This window comes from Curcuma longa, chromosome 4 (assembly GCF_044706935.1).
Source record: "Curcuma longa cultivar G26 ecotype Majalengka, Jawa Barat chromosome 4, ITB_CL_G26_1.1, whole genome shotgun sequence".
NCBI classification, from domain to species: Eukaryota; Viridiplantae; Streptophyta; class Magnoliopsida; order Zingiberales; family Zingiberaceae; genus Curcuma; species Curcuma longa.
In genome coordinates this window covers 15,931,685-15,959,205 of record NC_133864.1, presented here as the reverse complement: position 1 = coordinate 15,959,205, position 27,521 = coordinate 15,931,685, and the positions used below count along the sequence as shown (strand labels likewise).

General features: G+C 37.0%; 4 protein-coding genes, 1 long non-coding RNA gene and 1 pseudogene across 12 annotated transcripts; 2 read left to right on the top strand and 4 right to left on the bottom strand.

The window, feature by feature from the left end:
- Positions 1-388: 388 nt before the first annotated feature.
- Positions 389-2,086, top strand: LOC141827170 (uncharacterized). The gene has a single exon (XM_074714418.1). The coding sequence runs from the start codon at positions 389-391 to the stop codon at positions 2,084-2,086; it is 1,698 nt and encodes a 565-aa protein (XP_074570519.1).
- Positions 2,087-2,712: 626 nt separating this feature from the next.
- On the top strand, positions 2,713-7,750 carry LOC141827678 (putative protein phosphatase 2C 52). Of its 5 annotated transcripts, none has more exons than XM_074714986.1 (9): positions 2,713-2,823; positions 3,161-3,392; positions 5,202-5,329; positions 5,410-5,508; positions 5,597-5,755; positions 6,160-6,246; positions 6,803-6,894; positions 7,096-7,170; positions 7,320-7,750. In XM_074714986.1, exons 2-9 carry the CDS (start codon positions 3,286-3,288, stop codon positions 7,491-7,493), a joined length of 921 nt encoding a protein of 306 aa, XP_074571087.1. In that variant the 5' UTR covers positions 2,713-2,823; positions 3,161-3,285; the 3' UTR covers positions 7,494-7,750. The 5 variants fall into 5 exon arrangements, with proteins under 5 accessions (XP_074571087.1, XP_074571086.1, XP_074571084.1 ...); XM_074714985.1 differs by having other exon boundaries at positions 2,713-2,931; positions 3,201-3,392; XM_074714983.1 differs by having other exon boundaries at positions 2,713-2,931.
- A 581-nt stretch (positions 7,751-8,331) lies between these two features.
- Positions 8,332-11,548, bottom strand: LOC141827380 (jasmonoyl--L-amino acid synthetase GH3.5-like). Of its 3 annotated transcripts, none has more exons than XM_074714607.1 (5): positions 11,465-11,548; positions 10,591-10,928; positions 10,407-10,508; positions 9,513-10,333; positions 8,332-9,262 (listed from the first exon to the last, which is right to left on the bottom strand). In XM_074714607.1, the coding sequence occupies exons 2-5, from the start codon at positions 10,869-10,871 to the stop codon at positions 8,718-8,720; spliced, it is 1,749 nt and encodes a 582-aa protein (XP_074570708.1). In that variant the 5' UTR covers positions 10,872-10,928; positions 11,465-11,548; the 3' UTR covers positions 8,332-8,717. The 3 variants fall into 3 exon arrangements, with proteins under 3 accessions (XP_074570708.1, XP_074570707.1, XP_074570706.1); XM_074714606.1 differs by lacking the exon at positions 11,465-11,548 and adding an exon at positions 11,209-11,281; XM_074714605.1 differs by lacking the exon at positions 11,465-11,548 and adding an exon at positions 11,194-11,276.
- A 5,935-nt stretch (positions 11,549-17,483) lies between these two features.
- On the bottom strand, positions 17,484-18,398 carry LOC141826804 (uncharacterized). The gene is made up of 2 exons (XR_012601652.1): positions 17,756-18,398; positions 17,484-17,649 (listed from the first exon to the last, which is right to left on the bottom strand). It is a non-coding gene; the product is annotated as an uncharacterized LOC141826804 (long non-coding RNA).
- Positions 18,399-18,677: 279 nt separating this feature from the next.
- On the bottom strand, positions 18,678-19,273 carry LOC141827169 (uncharacterized; annotated as a pseudogene).
- Positions 19,274-19,332: 59 nt separating this feature from the next.
- LOC141826802 (shaggy-related protein kinase iota-like) lies at positions 19,333-25,413 on the bottom strand. Of its 2 annotated transcripts, XM_074714105.1 has the most exons (12): positions 25,263-25,413; positions 24,258-24,349; positions 24,112-24,171; positions 23,767-24,039; positions 23,617-23,691; positions 23,477-23,533; positions 22,034-22,174; positions 21,866-21,916; positions 21,682-21,777; positions 20,855-20,938; positions 20,533-20,634; positions 19,333-19,790 (listed from the first exon to the last, which is right to left on the bottom strand). In XM_074714105.1, the coding sequence occupies exons 1-12, from the start codon at positions 25,339-25,341 to the stop codon at positions 19,731-19,733; spliced, it is 1,170 nt and encodes a 389-aa protein (XP_074570206.1). In that variant the 5' UTR covers positions 25,342-25,413; the 3' UTR covers positions 19,333-19,730. The 2 variants fall into 2 exon arrangements, with proteins under 2 accessions (XP_074570206.1, XP_074570205.1); XM_074714104.1 differs by having other exon boundaries at positions 23,767-24,171.
- Positions 25,414-27,521: the final 2,108 nt, after the last annotated feature.

The window sequence follows — 27,521 nt, the reverse complement described above, 5'->3', positions numbered from 1 at the left end:
TTCGGTGACAACCGGTTGTGCATATTGTTTCATTTGCTATCTATTTGCTGAGAAAAATAAGGGGAAAGGTGCTTCTGATGTATTCATATTTGCAGGTTTCTCTGGATGGAAAAGAGTGAATAATGGGAAGCAGTGTGCATTTCTAAACCATGTAGGATCCGAGCCTTCTTCACATCATAATAATGCTCAGAGATCATATTATTCTTTGATGAATCAAGCAGGACATGTTGAAAGTGTTTTTCATAAACATAGTCAAGAAGAAAAGAAGAACAATCAGTTACGGCTGAAAGTGTCAATTGCAACTACAAGGTGGCTAGCATTACAAGGTTGTGCATTTCGAGGGAATGATGAAAGCAGTGAATCAAGTAACCGAGGTAACTTCCTTGAAATGATTAAGTTGCTAGCGGACTTTAATCCTGAGATTGATAAAGTTGTTTTACAGAATGCTCCAACAGTTTGTAAATATATTTCTCCGGATATTCAAAAAGAGATTCTTAGTATCTATGGATCATTAATACAAAAGCACATTCGTGATGAAGTAGGAGATTCAAAATTTTGTGTTATTCTTGATGAGACTTGTGATGTTGCAAAGCGTGAGCAGATGGCTTTGGTTTTGCGTTTTGTTGATGTGAATGGAGAATTACAAGAAAGATTCTTTGATTTGATTCATGTTGCAGATGCAAAAGCAGAAACTTTGAAAACCCATTTGCTTGAAGTTTTTTCTAAGCATTCTTTAAGAGTAGAGAATATCCGTGGGCAAGGTTACGATGGTGGAAGTAATATGAAGGGGAGATTGAATGGATTGCAAGCTCTTATACTTAGGGAAAATCCTTATGCATATTATATACACTGTTATGCTCATCGTCTACAACTTGCTCTAGTTGCAGCTTCGACTCATGTTATTCCAGTTGGAAAGTTTTTTAATCAATTAGGTTTTATCATTAATACAGTTGACTCATCTTCTAAACGACATGAGGAACTCCATGATTCTCAAGTTAGGAATTTGAATAATCTGTTTTCTCTCGGTGAGCTTGATTCAGGTCCTGGAAAAAATCAAATTACTACATTGCATCGTGCAGGAGATACAAGGTGGAGTTCTCACTTGGCTTCAATTCGTAGCATTTTGGAAATGTTTGATTCTGTAAGTTCAGTTCTCGGAAATATTGTTAGTGATTCTTCTTCAGGTTATCGACTTCGTATTGATGGTGATACAGCTCATGGCTATCTATATTCATTTGAGTTTGTATTTATCTTATGGTTGATGAAAGAAGTCTTGACAATTACTGATTTGCTATGTGAAGCTTTACAAAAAAAGCAGCAAGATCTAGTTAATGTTGTGCGCCTTGTGAAGTCAACTAGGCAAAGACTTCAGAGAATGAGAGATGAAGGATGGGATAAATTTTTTAATGAAGTGATAACATTTTGTGGCAATCATGGTGTCGATGTTCCAAATATGAATGATATTCATATTTTGCGTGGAGGGCGTCAACGTCATCAGGCTGATCAGTTTACTAATGAGCATTTTTATCGAGTTGAGATCTTTTTAGTTACTATTGATACACAAGTGCAGGAAATAGATCTCAAGTTCAATGATAAGGTGATGGATTTGTTAACATTGATGCTCATGCTTCTACCTACATGTGAGTCCTATCCTGTTGACATTTCCAAGGTATGTCAATGTGTTCAGAAGTATTATCCAGACGATTTCACTGCTCTAGAGATAGCGGCATTAGAGAATCAGTTGGAGCATTTTCTTATTGATATTTCAGATGATGATCATTTGAGGCAAGTGGAGACAATAACTGAATTGTCTCATAGTTTGATGAAAACTGGAAGACATGTTGCTTATACTTTGATTTATAGATTACTTCATCTACTCATTACATTGCCAGTATCTACTGCAAGTGCTGAGCGTGTCTTCTCGGCTTTGAAGATTGTAAAAACAAGATTACGGAACAAGATTGAAGATGATTTTTTGAGGAATGCTTTGTTGGTGAATGTTGAGAAGGAGATTGCAAGGAAATTCAGCTATGATGACATTATTACTTGTTTTAAAAATATGAAATCTCGAAGAGCCGATTTGTAAAACTCGTATTTTGTATTTGAACTTGATATTCGACTGTATTTTGTTTTTGTTTGACTGGCAGCCCAGTCCCTAAATTTGGTCACGCTCCGCCACTGTCCAAACGGACAAAGATTGCAAAAACTCGTTGGGATGACGATAAAAGAGGTTGAGAGATTATGATTTTTTTTAAGGGGAAAACATAAAATAGCTTAGAGTTTTTTTTATTCGAATAATATATGGGAAAGAAGAGAGGTAGATACATAATTTAGAAATTTAAAATCCTAATACGTGATTTAGATATTTCAAAACTCCGATTACATGGTTCAATAAATTATCTTTTTTTGTTGTCTGTCGTTTTTTTTTTCAATTTTTTCTATTAAATTTTTTTCTCTATCCTTTTCGAGAATTCTTTTAGTTCCATCTTTTGGTAGTGTAAACATGGCGTAGATTAGCGCCGCATGAAAACGTCATCGTTATGCAAGACGCCCGGTATAATCCGTTAATAACGAGTGCGTTATAAGTTTCGGATATCAACTGGTACAACGACCGACATACCGCTTTATGCCACCGTCACCGTGCCACGTTCTATCCCACCCTCCTGCCAGCCCATCGCTCCCCATCTCTCTTCCTCTCCGTTTTTAATTTGAACTATTATCAAACGCCGCACCGCCAGTCTCTCTCTCCTCTCTCTCTCTAACGCGCTCTCGCGCGCTTAGTGGGGTTTCCGACGATCAACGGCGTCGTATTCGGAATCCCAGGTCGAATACCTGATCCCCAGTCCCGATCTCTCTCCGCTGCGCCTGCCTCATGCGATCTCGCCCTGAAATCGACGGTCTCTTCGGTCGGATGTAGATCGACGTTTTTAAGTAATCGGAAGGCTCAGTCGATGATTCTCTATGCTTGTTATTTCTCTGTCTCGTCGCTTTCTTGTATTTTGAGATTTGGATCATGGTTGAAGATTCTCTGGGTGATCCGAGCATTTTTTTTTTCAGATCAAAATCCATAAAGAATCTTTGCCGCTTTATTTTTTCGATGGTTGGAAGTTGTTGAATGACGTTTCCTTTCCCATTTTCTATGTTTTTTTTCCCTTTGCAGACCATCAAATGACAGCTTAAATGGTATGCTATTATCTCAGTATAAGCTACATTGGAAGAGGGGAACTAGAGTGCTACAGCTGCGTTGGTAAGAGGCTGGACCGGCCATTCTGAGTATTTTTAAATATGATGGTGGATTCTGCTACAGCTGCGGGTCCTGGAGCTACATCCAATGTTTCACCTGAAAAGGATGCTTCAGGAACTGGCGATTATGCCACTGGAGGATGGAAAAGGTACATTATGTGCATGGTTGTACGTCAAGCGCTTGTAATCGAACTCTGTAACTGCTGCTGTCCTCTGTTTATTTATTTTCCCCCGTTAGTCGATAATAAATGCCGAGCGATGTGCATTTCTTGAACACTACTACGAAAATTTTCATACAGCTGTTACATGCAAGTTGTTTCAAATATGGTTTTGTTATTAATTATTCTGCCATATTTTGGTGATCTAAGAAATTATGTTTTATTTGTTGCACTATATATATATTTGACTGGGCGTCCTTCCTCATGTACGGTTCAAGTTTGGTTTCATGGGGATCATGATAATTGTTAGCATGAGAAACGTGGACAGGCCCCTATGAGATGCGTGGCCAACAATGGGAAGGTATCATGATCAGGACATTTCTTTTAGGTGGTATTTTTTAGTTCTGCTTTCAGAATTTCCAATGTGTTTGTGATGCTAACATTTGAGAAGTTCCTACCTTTGTAGAGGAAATTGCCAAATCATGAAGTACACATTCTCCATTAAGTGGAACATTGTTTAAAGAAAATTTCATGAGGTTGATAGTTCATGGTAGGTATTTAATTCATAAATGAGGATCTGACTTGAATGTTGATAGGAATGGCATAATGAATCAAGTTGTTTGCTGCAGGCTTGAGGTAACCATTTCAAAGGCCCATGACGTTTATCCATTAAATGACATTCTTTACATCTCATTGCAGCTTCAACACCTGAGCTACTCATTGTTTATGGTTCAGTCTGCAGCATTCAGTTGCATTATTTACATCTCGCTGCTGCTTCAACACCATTGAAATGTTGTTCTGGCTACTCATTGTTTATGGTCCGGTCTGCAGAGTGAATGCCTCTTCACTTGAGAACTCTTAAATTGGCAAATCTCCCTATTCCATTCCCAGACACTTATCACTTCTGAAATTGGAATGAAAACAACGATGACTCCATGAGCCATATTTTCCAACTATTTGGAATCAACTTCATGAATCTTGTCCCCTTGCTAAGTAAATTTGTAATGTCAAGATTTGTCTTACTTTGTCATGTGTTGCATAGAAGTTGGACCTGTAAATGTAAGATTGAAGGATACATGACCATACAAACCAGTGTTACTTGGTACTGGAGGAGGGAATATGGGAGGACAAGTACATCCAACGAATGGTGATCCTTAACCGGCTACCCTTCTTTCTCAGTTGTTATTTTCTGTATTTTTCTTATATTCTTTGTTTCTCAAATTTTGTCAGTCTATTCGTGGATCATTCCACTCTCCTAGCCTATTTCGCTGCTTGGTTTACCAAACATTCTCCTTGAAAATGGTCTCATGGTTTGCCATGTGGATTCCATCATGTACATGGTGTGCCAACTTGTGCTATGTCTGAACCATGCCAGACTGTAAAAATAAAAAATGCCTGTCCCAATGCCATTCCTATTGGGATAAACTAGCTTGTGAGTTACAATATGATCAACTTGAACCATTACGATCTGTTGTGAAAGTATCATGGTCTCTACAGGGTCAATAAAATTAGGGTCAATAAAATGGCCTAGAAGGCCTGGTTGCAGGGATGATGTGAAAAATACTCAAATTACCTAGAATTTGGATACCAATTATATGTTCTGGGTCTTATTAAAGAGAAAAATTATTTTCCAGCCACATGTTAGGGGGCCTAGTTCATAATAATCACGTAGATTGTAATGTTATCCAATCTAATATTATATTGTTAATACTACCATATGTTGTTTATTGAAACTTGTGATAATTACCTTGCAAGTATCTTTGTTCATCTAAAGGTTTGCCAACTTCTCTATGCTTGTAGTGAGGACGGAAGTTTCAGTTGTGGGTACTCTAGCTTCAGGGGAAAAAGAGCAAGCATGGAGGACTACTATGATTTGAAATCATTAACGATTGATGGGCAAACAATCGGCCTTTTTGGAATATTTGATGGTCTGTTGTGCTTTCTGTAAATACACATTTCTGTTTGTCATGTGTCAAATCTATGTTTTTTAGTTAATTTGGTATTGCAGGACATGGCGGTTCACGAGCTGCTGAATACTTGAAGGAACACTTGTTTGACAACCTAATGAAACACTCAAAATTCATGACTGACACGAAGCTTGCAATAAGTATTAACAAGCTTTGTTAATTTACTGATTTTGTAATTTTGTCAGTTTCTTCTCCTTGGACGCATCTAGAATTTCATAAGAATTGCAGGTGAAACATACAAGAAAACGGATACAGATTTCTTAGATGTGGAAAGCAACTCTTCCAGAGATGATGGTTCTACAGCTTCGACAGCTATCTTGATTGGCAAGCACTTATATGTAGCGAATGTTGGTGATTCACGTACTGTGATATCAAAGGCAGGAAAAGGTGAATATTGATCTTATTCTCCTTTCTCTTTTATGGAAATTTTGTTTGGGTGTCCTTAGAGGTTATATGACACAGGAGGGCAGTTGTACATGTAATTAACAAGTATGACAAGGATAGAATTTGCTTATACATAGCATTTTCAGTTTTTTCTTCTTGTATTTTACTTTTTACCATACTCTAAAATTTGCCTAATGTACAAGCATGTGAACTACAAAAATTCTAAATTATTTTGTATATCCATTTCAGATATGAGAACACTTTCTTTACTTGTCAAAATTATCAAGTATTAAATTTAGCCTCCATATTGTTTCAAAACCAACAAATCTTTTCTAGAAATTATATCACCTCCTAAGCTGTTTAAACTTTTTGAGTTCTAAAGCATCATTTCTTGGTTTATTTGGTAGCAATTCCCCTTTCTGAGGATCACAAGCCAAACAGAAGTGACGAGCGCAAGAGAATTGAGGATGCTGGAGGAGTTGTCATTTGGGCTGGTAAGTCTACTGGCATTCTGAAATATTTCCTTCTCATGGTTCCTAGTTTGACAATCATCGAATAAACTTTACTAGTATATAATTTAGAACAACATTTAATATACTTTTCTAGTACATGATTTCGAACTTCAGCTATCAGCACAAACATTCTCTCTTATCTTCATGATGCAATATATATTTTTTTCTCATCCATATTTTGTTTAGGATAATAGCAGACAGGTGGGAAATATGATGCATATTTGGGATAGGATGACTGGTGGTAACAAATAAATTTCATATGGGTAGTTAGATGAGTTTCATGTTTGAAATATATAGGTTCTTTATTCCTGATAAGCTATCATATTGGTGGAAGAGTTTTCATTGAGCAAACAAAATTTTGAGAAGATGCAAGTGGCATGGGTATGGAACTGTTTTTGATGTTTGAAATATTGGCCCTGCATTCCTGATGAGCGTTGATAGTGGCTGAGAGTTTTCACTCGCAAACCAATTTTCTTTTATGTGAATTTTAACTGAGTTTCCAGTCCACGCGTTGATTGTTAACACTTATGTTATATAGGCACTTGGAGGGTTGGAGGTGTATTGGCAATGTCAAGAGCATTTGGAAACCGCCTTCTAAAACAGTTTGTTGTCGCAGAACCTGAGATTCAGGTAGTTCACTACTGCATAGACACCTCAAGCTTTTCCCTGTCGACTTGTTACCAACTTCAAAAAGATTCAGATCAATACTTTCCATATATGCCTGTTCAGAGGCCAATTATTTTATTTATTTATTTTGTGTGTGTGCGCACGCGTGTGCTTATGCTTTTGGTCCTGCATAGAGAAGTCATATTTGCATCAACATATTGTCAGGAACAAGTGGTGGATGGAGAATTGGAATATCTAGTTTTGGCCAGCGATGGTCTTTGGGATGTGGTGACAAATGAGGTTAGATATATAATTTCACACCGTCTTCTTTGATGAGTATTATATCAGATATAACAGATTGAATTGGAGAAAATAGTCACATTTTGTTGTCCCAGTGCATGTTTGGTCCAAATTTTACAGTGACATGCATTGCTAACATTTGTCTTCAGGATGCTGTTGCAATTATGAAAGTTGAAGAAGAAGCTGACACTGCAGCAAGGAAGTTAACAGAGACTGCCTTCTTCCGTGGCAGCGCGGACAACATAACATGCATCGTAGTTAGATTCGATCACGATAAACAGGGTGTAGATTCTCCTCTTGCTTCCACAGCTGCTCAAGCTTGATAGATGTCTGAATTCCACGCAGAAGCTACTCAAGTAATTTGGTATCGACAATTTTCCCCTACTTCACTCGTCACCTGTTCATGAAAATCTTCTAACGCATCATGTCGGTTAGATAAGCCTGCAGTCGAGTCCATTGGATTGGGTTGCAGCAACTAGTTTCATTTGTTGATTATTACTCCGAGAGCCTGTAAAGGAACACTCATTGCGGATTTAGCAGAACATTTATATTTGTTGCTACAAATGCAAGCTCACCGACCAAATGTCTTAATGTAGGAATTCAACTAATGTGCATAATCATAGAAGGCCATCACCCCAATATAATGAATAATCCATTTTTTTCCATGTATAATTAATATTTTACAATCATATAATGTTTTTAAACAAATAATTCCACAAATATATCCAACATATGCACAGTAAAAAAGAAGTTGGAGATTGAAGCAACCAAATAACAGTCAATCCCAGTCAAATCTTACACTTTTAAAAAAGTGTAAGATTTAGTTGGCATTATAACAGAAGTGTTTATTCATACAAGAGTTAGTTGACATTATAACAGAAGTCAGATTACACTTTTAAAAAAAAACAGATAAATTAAAAAAAAAAGTCTAAACAAGGATATCTTTTATGTACTTACATGCATTAAATCAGCAAGAGACTAAGAGTGAACATCTTGCATATTAGAAATGAACATCTTTCAGTGAAAAAAAAATGCTACAATTATATATGAATGAAGTGGTAACAAGCATAGGACTGACCAACAAAACTGTCATATTCATTGTGCAACTATCAGACAAAATCAGTAGATAGCCGCAGAATCCAGTGTCAAAAACAGCAACCTTCCACATTTTCATTTTTCTATCTCTTTCTCAATGATTTAGATAGCTTTGCAAACTTGTTGAGAAGGCTTTTGCAATTTGGGATGTGGTGGATGGACATCTACAAACATCAGTAGGAAGAAAGTTTCAGCAAACAAAGGATTTTAAGTCCCAACCTGTCAATTGTTTTCAGCTGTCGTTCGAATCTGATAACAGATGGTAGTCGAGCCAATTCTTGTGCAAGGATAAACAGAGACCAAATTTAACTTGAAAGGATTGGCATTGGCATAGGATTCTACATTCAAATCTTAACAGGTACTGAAGATCATGCACTGAGTAGGACTACTCCTATGCTCAAAGGATACATGAGAAACTACATCAGATGATGTTTACAAGCATGTTTTTTTTTTCACTTTTCATAGGCAGTGCTGAAATAACAGCTTGTAACATTCTTGCACAAGATCTGCAAAACCTTGTTGTTCGATTGGCTGATGCAGCGCGGAACCTTAAACTGGCTCAAGACGCCCCCGAGTCCAACATAATGGTCTAAGATCATATTGAATGTTCCTTTCCGCACAATGCGAAGTTCTAGAGGTCCAATAGCACTGACTTTTCTGGAGCTAACATAACCAGCATCAGCAAAAGATAGGTCTAAGCAATTGCAGCAGCTTTGGAGAATCTCATCACTCGAGTCCGAGCTTAGCTCCCAAAAGATCACATAGTGTCCTGGGTCTGTCAAAGTGTCAGCATGGCTAGTGAAATCTACAACCTGTATTTTTTCCTCAGCCAAAAGCTTAGCTGCCTCTTCAACTGATAACTGCAGATCTTTCTCAGTGTTCTTATCTATGTTGATGCTCAGCATTAGGCTTCTCCTGCATATGAACTGAAGCTCGGGCGCACAGTTATGAAAGCCAGTTACTTTTACCACATCTCCCAATCTATACCGATACAAACCTGCGGTAGAATGCACATTGATCAGTTATGTGTATCAAAACTTGGGCATATGACAAGAATGTGTTTTTGATGGATACCAAGAACAAATGAAAAGATTAAGGAAACCAATTCAGAAGCACCTTCAGTGTGTAAATGGAGAATGCAAGTTAACAGCTAGTTGGTTGCTTAAGAAACTAACAACCATGATGGAAATGTTAATCTAACTGGAAAAGTTGCTTAGCAAACAGGATGTGCAGATGAAAAAAGATACCTGCGAAATTGCTAATGACAACTTCATATTCTTTGCCAACCTCAACATCCGTGAGGCCTATCGGCTCGGCTTCTACGTAGTGAATGGAGCTGGGACTAATCTCCAGCTCCTGCATTTGAGGCTTCTCCAAAGGAATGAACTCGAAGTAACCGATATTCGGAAGCACTACAAAGGTAGCCAACTCTGGAGGCAAGCTAGGATTCACATTGGCACCAATCCATCCTTCTGAAGATCCATAATCAGCACTCATAAGGGGCAGGTTGCCTGCATAGTGCCTTAGTGTCTTCAGATATGGCTCCATAGACCCTGTCATGATGCCATAGACATATTTGGCATTAGGCCAAAGCGCCGGGATCACACCGTACCAGTTGCTCAATCCAACACACTTGTTGTATATGGAGTCTGCCAGACTAGGATTGGGGACTAAAATCTTAGAAACAGCTTCGCGAATAGATGGAACAGTAATTCTGCTTGAGAGAACTCCTACTCTAATATCTGTGCAGATTTCTTCCCACACCTTCTCGAAAATTCGAAAAGAATGAACTAGGCTGTGAGCAAAGGTGGAGAATATGAACTGCACTTCATCTGAGTAAATCAACCCACATAGGAGGTGGCAATACAAGGACTGTTGGTAATCTGGACCGAATATAACTTCATCAGGACTTGCACACTGAGATTGGATATCCTTCATAGTGCATTTGAATTGTTCACTCATGTACACATTGGTCGTCGCTGTTGTCGCCGTAAGACCTCCTTTAGTTTTGAACTGCTTGCTGCCATAGATGAATTGTAAAGCTTTTCCATCGCCTATCGGATACTCCCTGAAAGCAACATTAAGTAATTAGGAAATCTAGCAATGGAGATCAATGTGCCTAGTGTGTTGAAGCTACATACCTGTTTCTGAATGCAAATGAAGTCCGATATATCTGCATTGTGGACTGAACTAACTCCTCAGTGAATGGTAAATACTTGCGTTTCCCTTGTGTGGTGCCAGAACTGAACCATCAGAGAGGAACTATATGAGTTAGGAAGACAAGATGAGCAATCTAAAAGGGACGCACGAGTCTAAAAGCACCACCTGAGTGAAATTGCAGGTATAGGTTTGCCTGTCAGAATGGGAGAAGAATCACCATCCGCGATCCTCTGGATGTACGGCTCCAGGTCACTGTGAGTGACCAAGGGGACGCATGCTTTGTAGCTCTCTGGGTCAGTTCTTCCGCCAAGGCCTAAGCTCTGCAAGTACTCTGCTTTGCCATTTTGCTCAAGAATCTGCCGGAGGGTCTCTCTCTGGTGGTGACCAGCATTCTTGGTCGTCGTTTCAAATTCATCTATAACGCTTTCAATGCTGAAAACCGTCATCTTCCCGGATAATGTCAGTAAAGTCTCAAGAAGAAATCTCCAAGATCACTGCTTTGCCTGGAGCACATAACAAATGCAACCATTAATGAGCAAGTTTGGTGATATATAAAGACAGAAAGTTCAGCAGGAATCAAGAGGCGTAATGGAGTAGGAAGAGTCAAAATAGGACAACCACGACAAAATAGCAAGAGGAAGAGAAAAGTCGAACGGGAAATTACTCTCTGTTTCCTGCCGCAAGAACAGAAAAGAAAACAAAACAAAGGCGGCACAACAACAAAACGAATTCGAGCGAACAATTCTTTCGAAAAAAAGAAATCCAAACTTTGGTCCATTTTACTCAAAGATTCCTCAAGTGATAGGCATCGAATCCGCAAAAGTTCACGCCTTTGCAGATCTCCCATCGACCTCCATAAGAACCGAGTCGGCAAGGAACAACCCTCTTCTGATCGAGGTCACAATATATAAAAGATAGATTCGCAGGGCTAGCTCCTCTCCGCCGAAGGGCGAGGCGACGATTCCCGTCCAAAGAAAGTCCAACTGTAACAAACAAAGCCAAAGAATATTATACGCAAGCACACACATCAATCTCTCACCTTTCTCTCTCCAACGAGCAAGCCGCCGTGATCAAAGACTAGCGGAAAACGATCGCGATCGACTTCCTCCCCTATCCCTTCCCGAGCTTGCTCTGCTGCTTATGCAATCTCTGCTCAGGTATTTATAGTGGAATCACGAAAGCAAACCAAAGATACAATTTTTTTTTTTTAAAAAAACAAAAAAGCAAAATTTATGGCAGAAAATAATCCAAAACGTAAACAATAAAATAATAATAAAAATAATTGTGACTGATTTTTCATTGGTCGTGCTACAGGACAAAGTGCCACGTCACCCAGGTTTTGGCTTCCGCAACTTAATGAACAGAAATTAGTAAGCATGGATATTTCCTGACAGCTGTCGGGCGGCGGTTACAAGTCTATCCCCGGCATCAGGTACGTGGTGGACAAGTGGCGATCTAGCAGTTGGATAACGAAATTTTGAATTTTTATTTTTGGTTTTAAACAATAAAAAATAATTTAAATTGTATATATAATGCAAATTAAATGAATTAGCAGGCAAAATAGGTCGAGTGAGTAAAATTTCAAGTAATAATTGTATATATAAATATTATTATAAAATTATATAAAATGCTGATTGGCTATCAAGTCAACTAATGTTCATAGTCAATAAGTATGTATAAATGGTAGTATTCAACCAATTCACATCGACTAAGTACAGTATTTTTTTTCCCTTTTTTTAATAATAAAAGAGTTGACCACGTAATTTGCATGATGTCTGACTTAGCATTGGATGTATCTATGATTAAATTAATTCATTAATTCTCATTATGAGATATTGCGTTTCAAAATTTAACTCCAGCTTAATTATTCCTGTCGATCGTCCACATTGATCTTTACGTGATTAATTGAAGATGCAACAATTAATTAGTCAACTTGCTTAAAAATAATTCACTGCATGTTTCATGAAACACTAATCTTTAAAGGACTTTGTCCATGTGTACCGACGACGGTTAGTAACTAAACCAATTAATTATGCATTATTATCGGTTCAATAATTTTCAAGACTCTAGAAAAAAATATAAAGATATAAAAAATGAGTCTTAATTATTTTTTAAAAATATTATTAAATATATTTAATTTTGTTAGTAAAATTTAAAAGAAGAGTTTGTAAAATCACAAGCAATAATTTTGTTATTATGCTAAGCCTCACTTCTTTATGAATAAAATTTTAAAGATACAAATTAATTTTCTCTTAAACTTTCAAGTATAATTTATTAAAAAATAATATATTTATCTAATAAATATTTTTAATTAACTAAATAAAATTAAAATGTGTTAATAAAATATTAAAAATATTAGTTAAATTTGACAATGAGTGATAAATTATTATAATACTATTAATATACATTTTATTACTATTTAATTTGTTTTTTAATTAATGTCAACTTTGATGATGGGGAGTTTGGTGTGATGTTAAAGTTTTTTAGTATGATCTAGAAGTCACATTGGTTCAAGTCGTGAAAATAATGTTTTGTAAAAAATTAAATATGATTACATACAATATATACTTTCCTTCAAATCCTACATTAGTGGGAGTTAATTCATGCATCCTTTTATTAATTTTAATTTTGATAAATTATCGATCAAATTTATTTAGTTAAAAATATTTAGTCAGTAATTTTTTTTTTTTGACATAGACAGTGAATTAAAAAGCACAGCGGGTGTGCATAATAACACGTGGAGGAGCAAGGATGAAAGATAAGAGAGAAAGATAAAAAAAATAAAATTTAGAGATAAATAATGTAAGTACAATATTAAATATATTTTTAAAATTTTAAAAGTATTTTTATAAAAATATCAATTATAATTAGTATGACCAATAAATATTTTTAATTTATTAGACAAATTTATCTGCAGTAAATTAAATTTTAATTAATAAAAAATTAAAATTAATGATCAAATTTTGACTTAGAAAAAATAATAAATTATCAGTCAAAATCTAACTTTAATCATAAAAAATTTAAAATTATCAATCAAATATAATTTTGATCATTAAAAAAATTAAAAATTATATGTACAATTTAACTACGGCCGTCAAAAATTAAAAATTACTATCAAACTTAATTTGGATAGTAAAAAATTAAAAATTATTAATCAAATATAATAAGAACCAATAAAAATTTAAAAATCATTGTCAAAATTTAATTTTAACTAATAAAAAATTAAAATTATCCATCAAAATAAATCTTCACTAAAATTTATTTTAACTTATAATTTCAAATTAATATTTACTAGACAAATCATATATATGTTTCCAAAATAAATTAATAATTATATTTTATATAATGAATACAATATATATATATATATATATATATTAAAAAATTGAAGGGTCTGATAAAATAATTAAATCCCTTGCTATACCAAGATCTCAAAGATAGGGCCCGACCAGTTGTTCGAGTTCGACCAATATTATAATTTATATGAGCAATGATATACTACATGAAAAATGTAGTATGAAACTCAGTTTGACATACTCCATGTAGTGGATCCGATATCCATACCGTGAGGTTTGTATCCATGTAGTTGAGTGTGTCATGTTATATTTTTGTATCATTTTTCTTCTGCAAAAAGGTTTCTCCATGTCACGACCATCTGTGATAAATTGCAGTTTCAAGTTTAAAGCATCGATAATTGAACATCGCCTGGATAATAATTTTTCATTTTTTAATTTCCCAGCTATTATGGAGCATCGATAATTTATTATATTTACGGCCACATGTCTTTTGTTCCATTTTCATGATCGTTTCAATTGTGACCAGAAAAATATGGTGATATTTATTTGTTTTGTTAAATTTGTAGCTAGTGATTTTAACTAACTAATAATTGAACAACGTGCTGAAATTGGACGAAAGAAGGCCGTTGGTCCCTCGGCGGCCGTGCTGCAGGTGCCATTGCCGAGGCCCGAGGCATGCATGAACCCGTCCATTTATTACTCGAAAGTCTAGCTAGCTATATGATTTGTAGCATCGATCGATCGATCGATCGATCATCAGGCACGTTGCTCATGTGCTCGTCTCCTCTCTGAATCCATTTGCTATATATACACAAACCAACTCATGACTTTTTGCCTAACCAGATAGCTAGCGTAGTTTGCTGGAGGACAAGAGGCATGCATGCAATAGAGAATTATATTGGCCATGAGAATTAAGTATCCAATATAATTGAATGGAGGCAGCATATGCATGTGAGCATGTCTATTAATTGTCTTGCACTGCACTGCGCATGCATAATTAAGAAGATCAATAATATCCCTTGAGCTTTGGATGCATGAATGCATGGGCCGTTACATTTTGGGTTCCTCTGTGCGCTGCTTTCCCAATTTGTTGCTTTGCTTGTTTGGTTACGTGTGGAACGAGAATCATGGCTTCTAATTTTCCCATCGTGCTCTAATTTCAATTTCTCTTATATGTATATATATATATATAAGCAAAGTAACTAGTATTATATAGTTTGCATCTAAAACTTATAAATGAGTCATGTGTGAATCAGAAGTTTACACGTTTGTTTATTAAATGGGACAAAAGTTTAGATTTAGATTAAACGTGTTATGGGGCAATTAGACAATCTATTTATGACTAGCCAACTCAACTTGAATTATCATCTTTAATCAACTTTGAATGCGGTTTGAATGACTAGCCAACTCAAATTGAATTATCAATTTGCACACCTCTACAAGATAGATAGACTTCAATAGAAAAAAATTGAGTAATGCCAACAAGCAAGTGATTGAGTTCAATAATGTAGTCTCGAGACATAATTGAGTTGATTATAACAGAGCAGACTTATAAAAGAGGTCAAAAGTTTGAATCTCGACAAAGTCAAATAATATCCTCCTCCATTATAATCAATTACAATTTCTCGATTAACTCATAGATAGTCATGGATCTAATTGTGTGAGACTGCTGGAGTGATAAATTCCACCTTTACATAGAAGAGTTAGATAATATAAAAAATTATTGATTCCAAATATACGATAATATGAAGATAAAATTATTTTAAATAAACCCAGAATAAGGATGATTATTCATATTTAATTTGATAATAAAAATTAATTAAAAGCTAAACAATAATAATTAAAATATCCTTAAAAAAAAGAGAGATATCTCCTATGAATTTCATAGGACTAGATAAATATATATATACATATATATTCATATGACATAAAATAGATTTGAAATAAGATTTTTATACCCTGTTCCACCAACTTTATATCGTACAAATCTTAGTAACCTACGTGGCATGACAATCATAGCCTTAGGAGGATGGGAAAGTCTATGACCCTCCTCACCCTATTCCATTGTCATTTATTTTTTATAATCTGAATTTCTAATTCGACAAATCAACTAATCCACTAGATGATCATTCATTCTTGTATAACATGATGCTCCGTCTAAGAATAAAGATTAAATATATAAATTATAAAAACATTTTAATTTTTTAAAAAATCACATATAAAAAATTAATAAAAATTATAAAATCCTACTATTACATATAAAAATTGATATATAAAAAATCCTAAAATAAACAAAGCATACTATTTAAATAAATCTCTTATCTTTAGAATAGAAAAAAAAACTTAAAACTATCTTCTCTATCCTCTTGAATCAATGCCAATATCATAAAGTGCAAATAATTAAACATTTAATGATGATAACACAATGTTACGAGAAAAACAACACCACAAAGGCAAGATATATAAATAGATAAATTAATTTAAAAATTAATATTTTAAAATAAAAATATTATTAAAATAAAATATTTTTAAAATTTTCTTTTTCTCAATCACACTTCAAATCAAAATATAAGAAATTTAATGATCATGCACGAATAAATTTTACCGTTCCCTATTTTTTTCCTCCTCCTTAATTCACTCCACTCCAAACAAAAATCAACATTCTAATTCCCCTTTTTTACTCTTCCCACTCCTTTCCTCCCCTCCTCCCAAGCAAGGCATTAGTGTCATCCCTAATGCTATGTTTACTTCATGCAATGGATGAAGAAAAGAAAGAAATCCCTAGGAAAAATAAATCCCTAGGGAAGAGAAACGAAATCTCTGCACCGCGCATAGTAAACGGAGGACTCGCATTCCGCAGAGAGTGCTTCGCCACAACGTCCTCACCGTGCTTATCCAATCGCGATCGAAAGAGGAGAGGCGGGGCTGCCCAGACGTGATCGGAAAAGGAGAGGCGTCTGCGGATCATCTCCGCTGCGGCTTCGGCGACCTTCTTCTTCGGATCGGCGCAATCCAAGGTGCTACAGCCGACCTTCTCCTCCTCTACTTCCCTCTTCACTTCCGCCCCGTTGCTCCACACCTTCTGCAGCACGCTGGCGGCATAGGAGACGTGCGTCAGCGGCAGATGAGAAGAAGAATCAGCGGGCGCTGGAGCTCAACGAGGACTCTCCGCGGTCGCGGAGCAAAGCCACGTCGAGGACGCCCTGCTCCACACCTTCTGCGGCATGCCGACGACAGAGGAGACGTGCGCCAACGGCAAAGGAGGAAAAGAATCGAGGGAGAAGGAGAAGAATCGGGTGGGTTTCGCGAGCGGAGAAAATTTTTATTTTTATTTTTTCGTCCGTCCGTCGCATTCAGCCCGATTTCGGAGGGACAGGTTTTTGGAAGAAAACGATCCGCTGATGGATAAAGTTTTCATCCTTTCTTAAAAAGCTATAAAAGTAAACGATGAATAGATACATATAAAGAAAAGTTTTCCACTGATATATCCCAAGTAAACAGGGCGTAAGAACGAGCACGAATAACAACCTAACTAAATAATGAAGGTTTATCTTTAGGGAAACAATACCTTTTCTTAAGTTGAGTTTAATCACATGGTTTTAATGTATTTAAAATATCATTCAAGAAAACAATTCCTATATTTTAATTTCAAACGATGATTACTCAGATAAAAAATGAGTAAGCACAGAGCATCATCTTCAATATCCAATCCATGATCCATAAATAGTATGTGTTACGATCCTTCTTCCTAAATTTTCTCAATTTCGAGCCGAATTGATATGATGGAGTTTCTTATCACATGCTTTCCATGTAGCACTATAAAAATTTTGCATACTCGCTGTGAAACTTTATTGATTACAAGAATTTAACTGCAAAAACTATCTCCTTTAATCCGAAGCTTCCAACTCCTGAAAAGAGTATGAATTTTCTGGCCAAAAAAGTATGATGAATTTGATCAGCATTAGCATTGAGAGACGCCGTGAGAGATCTTGGAAAACACAATTTCTAACTCAAATGAGAGATTGAGTTCATACACTTTGCATCACTGCTCAAATGCAAAGAGGATGTGGCTCGCCAACGTCCAAATGCAGCATGGATTTGACTGCATCGGATAGCGAGGGAGCACTGTGATTTATGCTTCATATCTTCCTATGGACCAGCAGAACTAGAAGTAGATCTATGTCCAGTAACCGTGATGAAGCAGTGGCTTGCTATTTTCAAAGAAAACATCTTAACAAATCGAAATTCCAGAAAACGCGCCGATCGGAATCAATCTTAGGGGAAAAAACAAGGAAAATCGAGTGCGAAGAAGAACGGAAAAGCAAGCAGGTCCGTGGGTTGCTAGGTCTCGCCGGGAATCGAGTGACCGGCTACCCATCTCGCTCTTCTTCTGCGAAGGCAAGCTTAGAAAACAACGCACCTTACTAGAAGGCGATGCCTCCGCGGATCCCTTCGAGCGGGAAGTGGATCAAAAATCAAGAACAGGAACGGGAAGGAATCAGGGGGAAGCTCAGAGAATATGAACCAGATAAGGCTTCATGTCGCCGGGTTTGAAACGGAATCGAACTGGCGATCTGCGTTGAGGATGATTTCTCATCATCGCATCCTCCGTCGAGAAGAAAAGAGATATTAGGAGGCGGCGGCGAGGAGGGCGGCGATTCCACTTCCGAAGAGGCTGCTAGGGCAGGAGAAGTAAACTGAGCGTTAGGGTTTCAGACACTGGCACTTTATAGACCAAGTGATTTATGGGCCTCACGGCCTCATCGGGCGCCTTTTTCTGGGCCTTGTCGGCCCATCTCTTAATCTCCACCTACTGATTCAACTCCCGTATCCAACGACTATCAACAAATCGTTCAATTGCGTTATCCACATCAAAATCTCCAGTTCTTGTAGTCAATCTCCACATCCCTTAATTAATTACAGTCAAGAAACAGGAGCACAAATCAAATGGAGAGATCATAGTGTGTGTTGTGAGGGCTGGGGGAAGGTGTACAGCGTCAAGCTGCAGTTCACGCCGATCTCGATCGCGCTCTTGTACACGCCGAGCATGCTTGCCTTCCCGACGTCCGTGGAGCTGGTGAACACCACGGCAACCGTCCCCCGGGCCACCATCTCCGGCGTCACGTTCATCTGCCGCGCCACGCGGTCGGTCAGCACGTCCACCGTTGCGGTCAGCCGAGGGGTCCGCCGCGCCCCAACCTACCCCGCCGTCTCCTCGCCGTCATAGAAATTGGTGGCTGCGCGCGGAACCCGAACGCCGCCACGTTGGGGTCGAGGGACAGGTCCACCAGCAGCGTGGCGTTGAGCAACACCAGGCTGCCGCCTGCGAAGTCACCGGGCGCGGCGTTGAAGTGGAGGAGGGAGATGCCATTGGCAGTCAGCGTCTGGTCCTTGACCCTGAGCACGGTGAGGGAGAGGACGAGGAGGAAATCTATGCAAGCTCATAATCTGATTCAATATTGAATTTAGCAGTTCTTTTGATAGATGGAAATACCATTTTCCTTTTCTTTTTCTGCAAATGCTGCAGTGCTGTTGCTATTACAATAACACATTTTATGTGGAACAAACAAAGGCAAAACAATAGAGTTGGAGAGACTCCATCAGCATGGCATTACAAGAAGCTTTCAAACTCGCATTGATACATTCATACGATACAAAAAAGAGGCAAGAAGCATTAAATTACACCCGACTCTCCAAAACTTACCAACACTGAGACTATCAAATAAACAGTGTTTAAGCTTACACCAATCTACAAGCCAGCTAATGCTGGAACCATAAGCTAGATTATCATATTCACCCTATTAACTACTATTGTACAGACTTGGAAGAATGAGAAGGAGGGTAAGATATCAGAATCACTTCATACAACCGAGCATCAGCTTAGGTTTTGCGGTTGACACTGCAAGTATTCTTACCAGACTTTACCATGGTAAGAAAACTGCATTGTCGATTACTTGCTTTTCATAATAACATCTTAAGCAGAACATTTTACGATCTTCCAGGACCAGGTTACCGTCTGGTATGTTCTGGAATCAACTTGTGGATGAGCTCTGGGGATGCACCTGCTAACTGCGAAAAAATGGAAAAGACAATGATCAATCAATCTTATCAAGAAAATTCTGTTATTTGTTACACAGGCATAGTTAAATTGTCAGTGTCGAACTTCTCTTGATCGAAGAAGCATGTACATGAATTGGCCAACATGATGACAAAATTTTCCTCTTTGTTTCCATTTCTCAGTGTCTTTTCTAGCAGCCCAAATCCAGGAAAATATACTAAATTTTCAATAAACGGATAATTTTCCTTTTTCTAAAAAGTGCAAGGTAGGTAGGCTTTGCCTATCAACAAAACTATATCAATCTGACGAGTATGGATCTTAACCGCATGTTATAAGTGAAATTTGTCATCCATAGATGGGATTAGGAGCTTTCACCGTTCTAATGGCTTGATACGCAAAGGGCGAACTATATGTGCATCCAAATAGCAAAAGATCACACCTTTATCAGATGAGAAGCAAGATTTTGGATGCTAGAGTGCATATATTTGCATAAAGTTCATGGTAGTAGAAAATTCATTAACCTATCCAAGATAACTGAACTCACAATTTGTAGTTGTTTTCTCTTTAAAGTAAGACAACCTAATGTTCATATTTAGATGTGAGCAAATCAGGTAGGAGGTAAATTGTTCGATCAGAGTAGATGAACACAAATTATCTTAATCAGCAAAGAACTTTCCAGCAAAGCATTCATCCTAGGTCCAAAAATTCATTTTGCTATACTACAGGTAGGCGGTTTTAAGATGTTCAGCTTACTTCCTGCTTGAAGTCGAAAAGAGGAGGCAGAGGACGACCATTTGGCAGCCTTGCATTGGGTTCTCTTAGTTCATCAAAAAATGGATGTGCACATGCTTCCAGCTGTAAAAGAAAAATTCAACTAAATAAACTCACTGAACAACATTAGAATGAATTTAAATACTAATTGAACAACATAGAAGAAACCAAGCCTTCACAAGTGAATAGCATTTTCCCATCTTGTTTTTTATTTTTCAGTGCAGGGAAGTAGTATATGTTACATAAATTTAAAAATACATGAAGCAGTTGTTACTGTATCATTACACTTGATGGGAAAACTTACAGCAGTACAGCGAAAATTTGGAGAGTATTGGAGAAGGCGAGATGTAAGGTCTATTGCCTCTGGAGGCATTCTTTTATGAAATATCTATAAAATCAAAAGAAACTATCAGATTCCTGAAAGAAAGTAAATAATATATATACATATATATAGCAAGAAAATTTTTGTAAGTAAACAGACAGAAGGCCCAGTATAGCATCTTTCATTTTCAAGCCTAATGCCAGAAGGGCTGGCAGAAGCAAAGGTACCCAGGGAATAGCTTTCCCAGGTGTTGTAAACAGCACAAACTATTTCCCCTGCACAAGGACTATCGTGCTGTATACTATTTTGACTGGAATTTCAGGTCAAATTTACAATGATTTAAATGTAAAAAATTAATAATTATTTCTATACTTCTATATAGGTTAATTTAGAAAATTTGACACCGGGACCTGGATGTTGGAAACTCTGCAGTAGAGAACTAGAGATGTTAATTCTCATCACAAATTTCATAATACCAAAAAAAACAAAGTACAGCATCCCCCCTCCAGAAGTAATCACATTATGTTCAGTAATAATTGTCAAGGAATTAAATTTATCAGCCTCCCCTTATCAAGATCTTGAAAGGTTGACCAAATTCGATATTCTCAATTTACCATAAGCAGCATCAGAAAATAATTATAACCTTGTTGACTAGTAAGTGCACACCTTAAGGAAGTCAATCAGATTATATGGATGGTAAGAGAATCAAACTGTCAGGATCAAAGATCCTAGCCCTCTGTCACGTATTATGAAGTTCCATAACTAGTTCAAGGTTCAAAGTTGACATGAAAAAAATGGAATTAACTAACCTTATGCCATGGATGAGCTTTTATCTGTGGAAACCTAAAGTCCGTATAGTTAGGGTTCATGCACCGGATTTCCTCCCGAGTTGGAGTCCCAAGAACCTAACAAAAAGGAAAGTTATAATTATGACATGTGGCCTTATTCTTTAAAACCACAAGAACCAATATCATAAATGCAGCAAAACTGTACCTTAATTATCTCGACAAGCTGATCTACTGCACTTTCTCCAGGAAACAACGGCTGAAAATATATAAAAGAAATTTATGTACATTGTTACCCAGTACAGCAATCAATGATAGAGGGGGTGAAGGATTACCAAAGAAGTCATAAGAGAGAAAATTTTAAAAAAAATAGTACCTGAGCAAGGAGCAACTCAGCAAGGACACATCCTGCCGACCAAATATCTATAGATGTTGTATATTCTACTGCACCAAAAATAAGCTCTGGAGCACGATAATAGCGAGAGCAAATGTATGAAATATTGGGTTCACCCTTGACCTGAAAGGGCAAGATGAATTATAAAAAGCCAATGGCAATAATGAAAACAAATCAACATCATTCAAGAAAATCAGTATCCTTTTGTTGGAGAAAGAGAAAAATAAGTATTACAAAAAGATTGTTCACATGTAATATGCAGGTCAAAGAATCTAAAAAAAAAGTCTAAGTTTACTTAATAATCACCTTGTGCAATTATCTTCCTTGTTTATTTTTTATGATTTTATTTATATCTAATCTTTCCCTAGCTTCATTAGGCATTACCCAGTACATTTTTTAGTCCTTTGTTACTTCCAGAAGAGATTTACTATGGAACACTAGCCTGTATAACGAATAGAATAGTTCTTGCCAATCATGGAACACACACCTCACAGTCACAGTGTATCTTTTTGACAAATTTATGGAAGCTTAACCTAAATATTTGACGCATTAAAACTCCCAGATTCTTTGAAGGAATCAAGTGCCCAACTAAATAATAAATTGGAACATGTAATTCTTTTTGACATTTTACATTGATTAGAATCACCACGTGTTAAGAACTAACCTTATTGTCAAAAGACTAATCATTATAGAATTCAGGTTTTATCCCATGAGCTAATTCAATTTATGCTACAAGTTAAATAAGTCACGGCAACAAACCGGCATTTTTGTTACAAGGATAATGGACCATAAATCATCAACATGTTGGGATTTGGAAAGAATTGCCTACTATCGTATGATTTTCTCTATTTGTTTGGTATATCTCTAGTCAAGCCTTCAGCCATCTCTCGTGAGAGTAGCAAAGCCTTCATATCCCTTGGAAGGAAGCATTATCTAGCCATAATGATCCTTCACATCTGCTAAAAATTTTAAAATGAAATTAACTCTTCTCAGTTCTTCATGTCTTAGAAATTGGCAAAATAGACTATGAGCTGATGTTCTAGGTATAAATGCTCAAAGCTTTCAAGCAAAGATCAGATAAAAACAACAAAATCACAATGGAGATACTGCAAGAAACCTAAATTGCAAAAGTAAGATGCCAATTAACTGAGGAAACTTTCAGCTAAATACAGATAATTATTGTTCTCAAATAGTTCTTTAAAACAAGCAAGACTTTTTATGAAAAAGAAGAATTAGGCCAGAAATAAAACAGACATCTATTGCTTCATTCCAAAACAACACATGCCAAAACCTTACTGAGGAATCTTTTCAGCTAAATACTTTCCCAATTAGTTCTTTAAAAAAGACAAACAAGCCCTTTTATAGAAACAAAGGTAGGCCATAAATAAAACTGGCATCCATGGTTTTATTTGAAATAACACATACCAAAATTTTAGCACTTCCAAAATCACATAACTTGACTTGGTGCGTATGAGGATTTACCTGCAGAAAGCTTAACTGATTACAAAAGTTTGAATCAATCAAGGTTGATGAAATATTGCACTTTTGCAAGAACAGGGACCTACCAAAACATTTTGTGGCTTTACATCTCTATGACAGACACCAGGAACTGTATGAATATAAGCCAAACCTCTAAATAACTGAAAAAAAAATATACAGGTTGATACATATCATCATGCTTGTGTAACAGGAATTATAGAAGAAAGGAGATTTACCTGATATGTATATAGCTTCACGTAGAAAAGTGGCATCCTTTGATTCATGCTACTGTAATGTCTTAGAACCCGATATAAAGTTTCTGGTACATATTCCATTACCAGGTTAAGAAAAAGTTCATCTTTGCTTGTGGTGGAGAAAAAACAATGCTTCAAAGATATCACATTTGAATGATCGATTGAGCGCATCAGCTGCAACTCACGGTTTTTATATTTACTTTCCTGCAAAACCTTCTTTATAGCAACAGTTTCTCCTGTTTCCAAACATTTTCCCTGCCACAATAAGAACACATTACAAGCAGCAGCAGCTAGACTCATATTATCGGAAATGAAAAAATAAAATACCTGGAATACAATACCAAATGAGCCAGTTCCCACAACACGCTCTGCCATGTAACTAATGGTCTGCATATCAAATAAAAAGACTGAAAATATGAAGATAGAATGGTATAAATTTCAATACCATACACAATTATTTAGCAGCTGCTTACCTGCTTGGGTTCACCGTTCTTGCCTCCAATGGTGGTGGAGATTATATGACCAGTGACTGCGTCATTTCCCTCAAGAACAGAAGCTTGCTGAGGTTCATTATGAACAAGAAGTTTGATTTACATAATTGGTAGCAACATGTAGGCAAAAACAAAACAACTGAAAATTGTAAAACAATAAATATCAAGGTCGATACTTGGAGTTACTCAAGGAACATGAATACTTGCAATCAGGCATGTGTTAGCAACTAACATAGAAGCTCAGTAAACTGAGAGAAAACGTATCCCTGGTGAATGGCGCAAACAAATCCAAGTTATGAACCTAATCTGAACAACAAAACCAAGACCTTGGGGAGGGCATCAAACGGTCAAAGGCTCCATATCAGGCAAAAAGGACCATAAGAGTGTATAAAATCTCGTAATTCACATTGAAGAATCTAGGAAAAGAAGTTTGAAAAACGAGTATACAATGTTTAAAACATAAATCCAACAAAAAAACGTCTTGCAAAAAAAATGGGGATTTCCCCTTGATTAAGACCCGAGCTGAAATCCGCAACATAGAATGCATAAAACCGTGAGATCTTAAAAAAGGAAAAGCTAATGAAAAGCTGAGAATCATGAAAAACGAAAAAGAGTAAACTACGAGTACAACTACATATAAGAGATAAACAGATCGAGCAGAACTAGTAAAGTTGCTCTCTAAAAATTTACCAGAAAAAACTGGGGCTGTTTAAGAGAACAAATAAGACAGAAAGAACGCGACTATCTTCTGAGATCCACCATCCAACCTTACAAAATAATGGACCAAGGAGGATCGGCAAAATAAAATCAAGGAGCAAAAAATTATTCACATCATAATAGATTTTTTTTTATCCAACAGGACAGGAACACACATCTGACAAGTTGCTCCGAGCCATAATATCAAGGAACCAGCTCGAATCACCCAGAGCAGCAGCAAATGGAAGCAGGAAACCTAACGGTAGACAAGGTGAAGATCGCCCACCTGAGAGCTCCGGGGAGGAGCGGAGGCAGCAAGGAAGGCGTCGTGCTCCGGCGGATGATGTGGCCCCAGCGGCAGCGAGGCCATGTGAGATGGTTGGGAAGGCGAAGGGAGAAGGAAGAGCAGCGGAAGGGAAGAAAGAGACTCCGGTTTAGACAACTCTCCAACTCAACCGCAGACATTAAATGCTTTCTGTTGCCTATAACAGAAAAATTACTTTCGATTAAAATAAGTAATTACGATCTCTCAAAGATTTTTTTTTACTTTTTATAAATCAATTAAATATTCAATTTAAAGTTTATTTATTTAAACATGGAAATTAAATTGACAGAAATATATACTCAGGCAAAACTGAGCTTCCAGGCAAGCACATTAACACAGGGTTTGACTACTACTCAGTTTGAAAAATGGCTTCTTTGCTTGGACTTTTGACCAGGGACAGAAACAAGGGAAAAACGCTTTTGGATACTGCAGCCAAAACCGGAGGCCCCGAACCGTCGAGAGGATGAGTAGTCGAGGCCTACGTTCAATACTCGCACCCCTCTTGCACACTCACACGTGAAAGAGAATCTCTTCTTTTGCATTTGTTCACAACATCAATACTTGTGATATAATATAAACCAACTAAATTGTCCCTCAACTACCAATGTGGGATTAAACTCTTCCATATGAGGATCTTCTCCTTCATTCCATTTCATTATTTCCATTCATATTTCCAACAAGATATTGGCACAAGAGACGACTTAATGACCAAATGCAACATATAGATGGTGTTGGGTCCTCATTCAAAATCGGTATAAATCTGGAGACGAAAGATTAGGTATGAATGAGAGTGGATAGGATTCTAAGCAGATGATGACTGGCTGTGCAGATAAGTCAGCCAATTTAATTAGACAAGAACTTTAGTGCTGTCTGTCATTGCTTGGGTCGGCGAATACTGCCATACTGGCCCGGCAAGCTCTTCTTGCCCTCTGTGTCCAGGCAATCGAGCGGACGGTCCAATCTAGTTTTTTAAAAATATATCTAATGATTTTGATTAAAATTACAAATTTAAATTAATTAAATTTCTAAAATAAGCTCTCAGGTTTGGTCAACGATGTGGCAATCGAGCGGACGGTGAAGGTTTCTCTTTACTTTCTTTCTCGTGAAGTAGCCTTTCCTACAGCATAGTCGATTTTGTGAAGCATACTATGCGTCAAAGGGAAAGTTACCTGATGAGATCTCTCTGATGTCTAAATCATGATAGTCTCAAAAAATATAAAATAAATAAATGATAAAAAAATATAGTAAAATAGATGATGCGGTTAGATTGTATCCAATGCCCTATTAGAGAGTCCCCTCCCCTTATATAAAAAGAAGCTTAGAGAACTCACCTCGTGTAGAGAAAGCCAAGAAATGCACCTTGTAAAATGTCATATTCCTTCATGTTGATAACCATTGTGTCCCTTCATGTTAGTAACTATTGTGTCCCTTCGCATGCCAAGAGATCGAGAAGTCGGGATGTCGATAATTTGGGAGTATGAAAATCGACAATTCGGGAGGCTGAGATTGAGAAGTCAGATCGACTTGGCCAGATAGGTTAGATCGCTTTGGTCGGTCGAATATTTTCTTTGGTCATGTCTTAACTATCTATGTTGATCAAATCCTATATATCTATATTGATCAAGTTTGGAAGCATGCCACGTGACCTCTACATTGATTGATTGAGTCTTGCCACATGGCCTCAATCCTCTCCACCAGACAAATTTGTCAAATTGATTTGGATTAGTTAAGTTTTCTTTAAAATAAGCTCTCTTGTTTGTTCTTGTATTATCCATTTTAGAATACCATCTGGCATTTTGGTCAAAATGGTTAGGTAAGCTAATCTAATTGAAAGTCATAAACAAATATCAAATAGTAGACTATCATTTCCTTTGGTCAAAATAAAGAACTCACCGAATGTCAACGAGGAATACCAGAGGTCTTATTTTATAATTTTAAGGATATGTGACTCATTTTCGCTAAAATTGTGGCGCCGACGAGGAATACTCGTTGGCCCCACAATTTCCTCCAACCACAAGGCAGGTAAGTCTTGGGTCTTAGGAGTCTACTACTGCTTCGTTCCTGCGAAACAGGCAACTCCATTAAGATGGACGGTTCATCGCCGGCTGTCGAACGGAACTGCGTATGCCTCTGTCCTTCCACGTGTCCCTAGAAACTGGAGTGTCCGTTGGAGCACGTTGCGATTGGTAACCGTGCAAGCAATACTGGGCTTTCAATTCGCTGTT

What these genes read in the sequence shown, in the direction of transcription:
- LOC141827170 (XM_074714418.1), top strand. Translation starts at nt 389, where the DNA reads ATGATTAAGTTGCTAGCGGACTTTAATCCTGAGATTGATAAAGTTGTT.
- LOC141826802 (XM_074714104.1), bottom strand. Translation starts at nt 25,341, where the DNA reads ATGGCCTCGCTGCCGCTGGGGCCACATCATCCGCCGGAGCACGACGCC. An exon ending in TGAAGCTATATACATATCAG is followed by an intron (nt 23,692 to 23,766) that starts GTAAATCTCCTT and finishes TTTTTTTTTCAG; the next exon opens with TTATTTAGAGGTTTGGCTTA. An exon ending in AGCTTGTCGAGATAATTAAG is followed by an intron (nt 21,778 to 21,865) that starts GTACAGTTTTGC and finishes CCTTTTTGTTAG; the next exon opens with GTTCTTGGGACTCCAACTCG.
- LOC141827678 (XM_074714986.1), top strand. Translation starts at nt 3,286, where the DNA reads ATGATGGTGGATTCTGCTACAGCTGCGGGTCCTGGAGCTACATCCAAT. An exon ending in CCTTTTTGGAATATTTGATG is followed by an intron (nt 5,330 to 5,409) that starts GTCTGTTGTGCT and finishes TTGGTATTGCAG; the next exon opens with GACATGGCGGTTCACGAGCT. An exon ending in TCGCAGAACCTGAGATTCAG is followed by an intron (nt 6,895 to 7,095) that starts GTAGTTCACTAC and finishes ACATATTGTCAG; the next exon opens with GAACAAGTGGTGGATGGAGA.
- LOC141827380 (XM_074714607.1), bottom strand. Translation starts at nt 10,871, where the DNA reads ATGACGGTTTTCAGCATTGAAAGCGTTATAGATGAATTTGAAACGACG. An exon ending in ATACCTGCAATTTCACTCAG is followed by an intron (nt 10,509 to 10,590) that starts GTGGTGCTTTTA and finishes CTGATGGTTCAG; the next exon opens with TTCTGGCACCACACAAGGGA. An exon ending in TGTCATTAGCAATTTCGCAG is followed by an intron (nt 9,263 to 9,512) that starts GTATCTTTTTTC and finishes ATTCTACCGCAG; the next exon opens with GTTTGTATCGGTATAGATTG.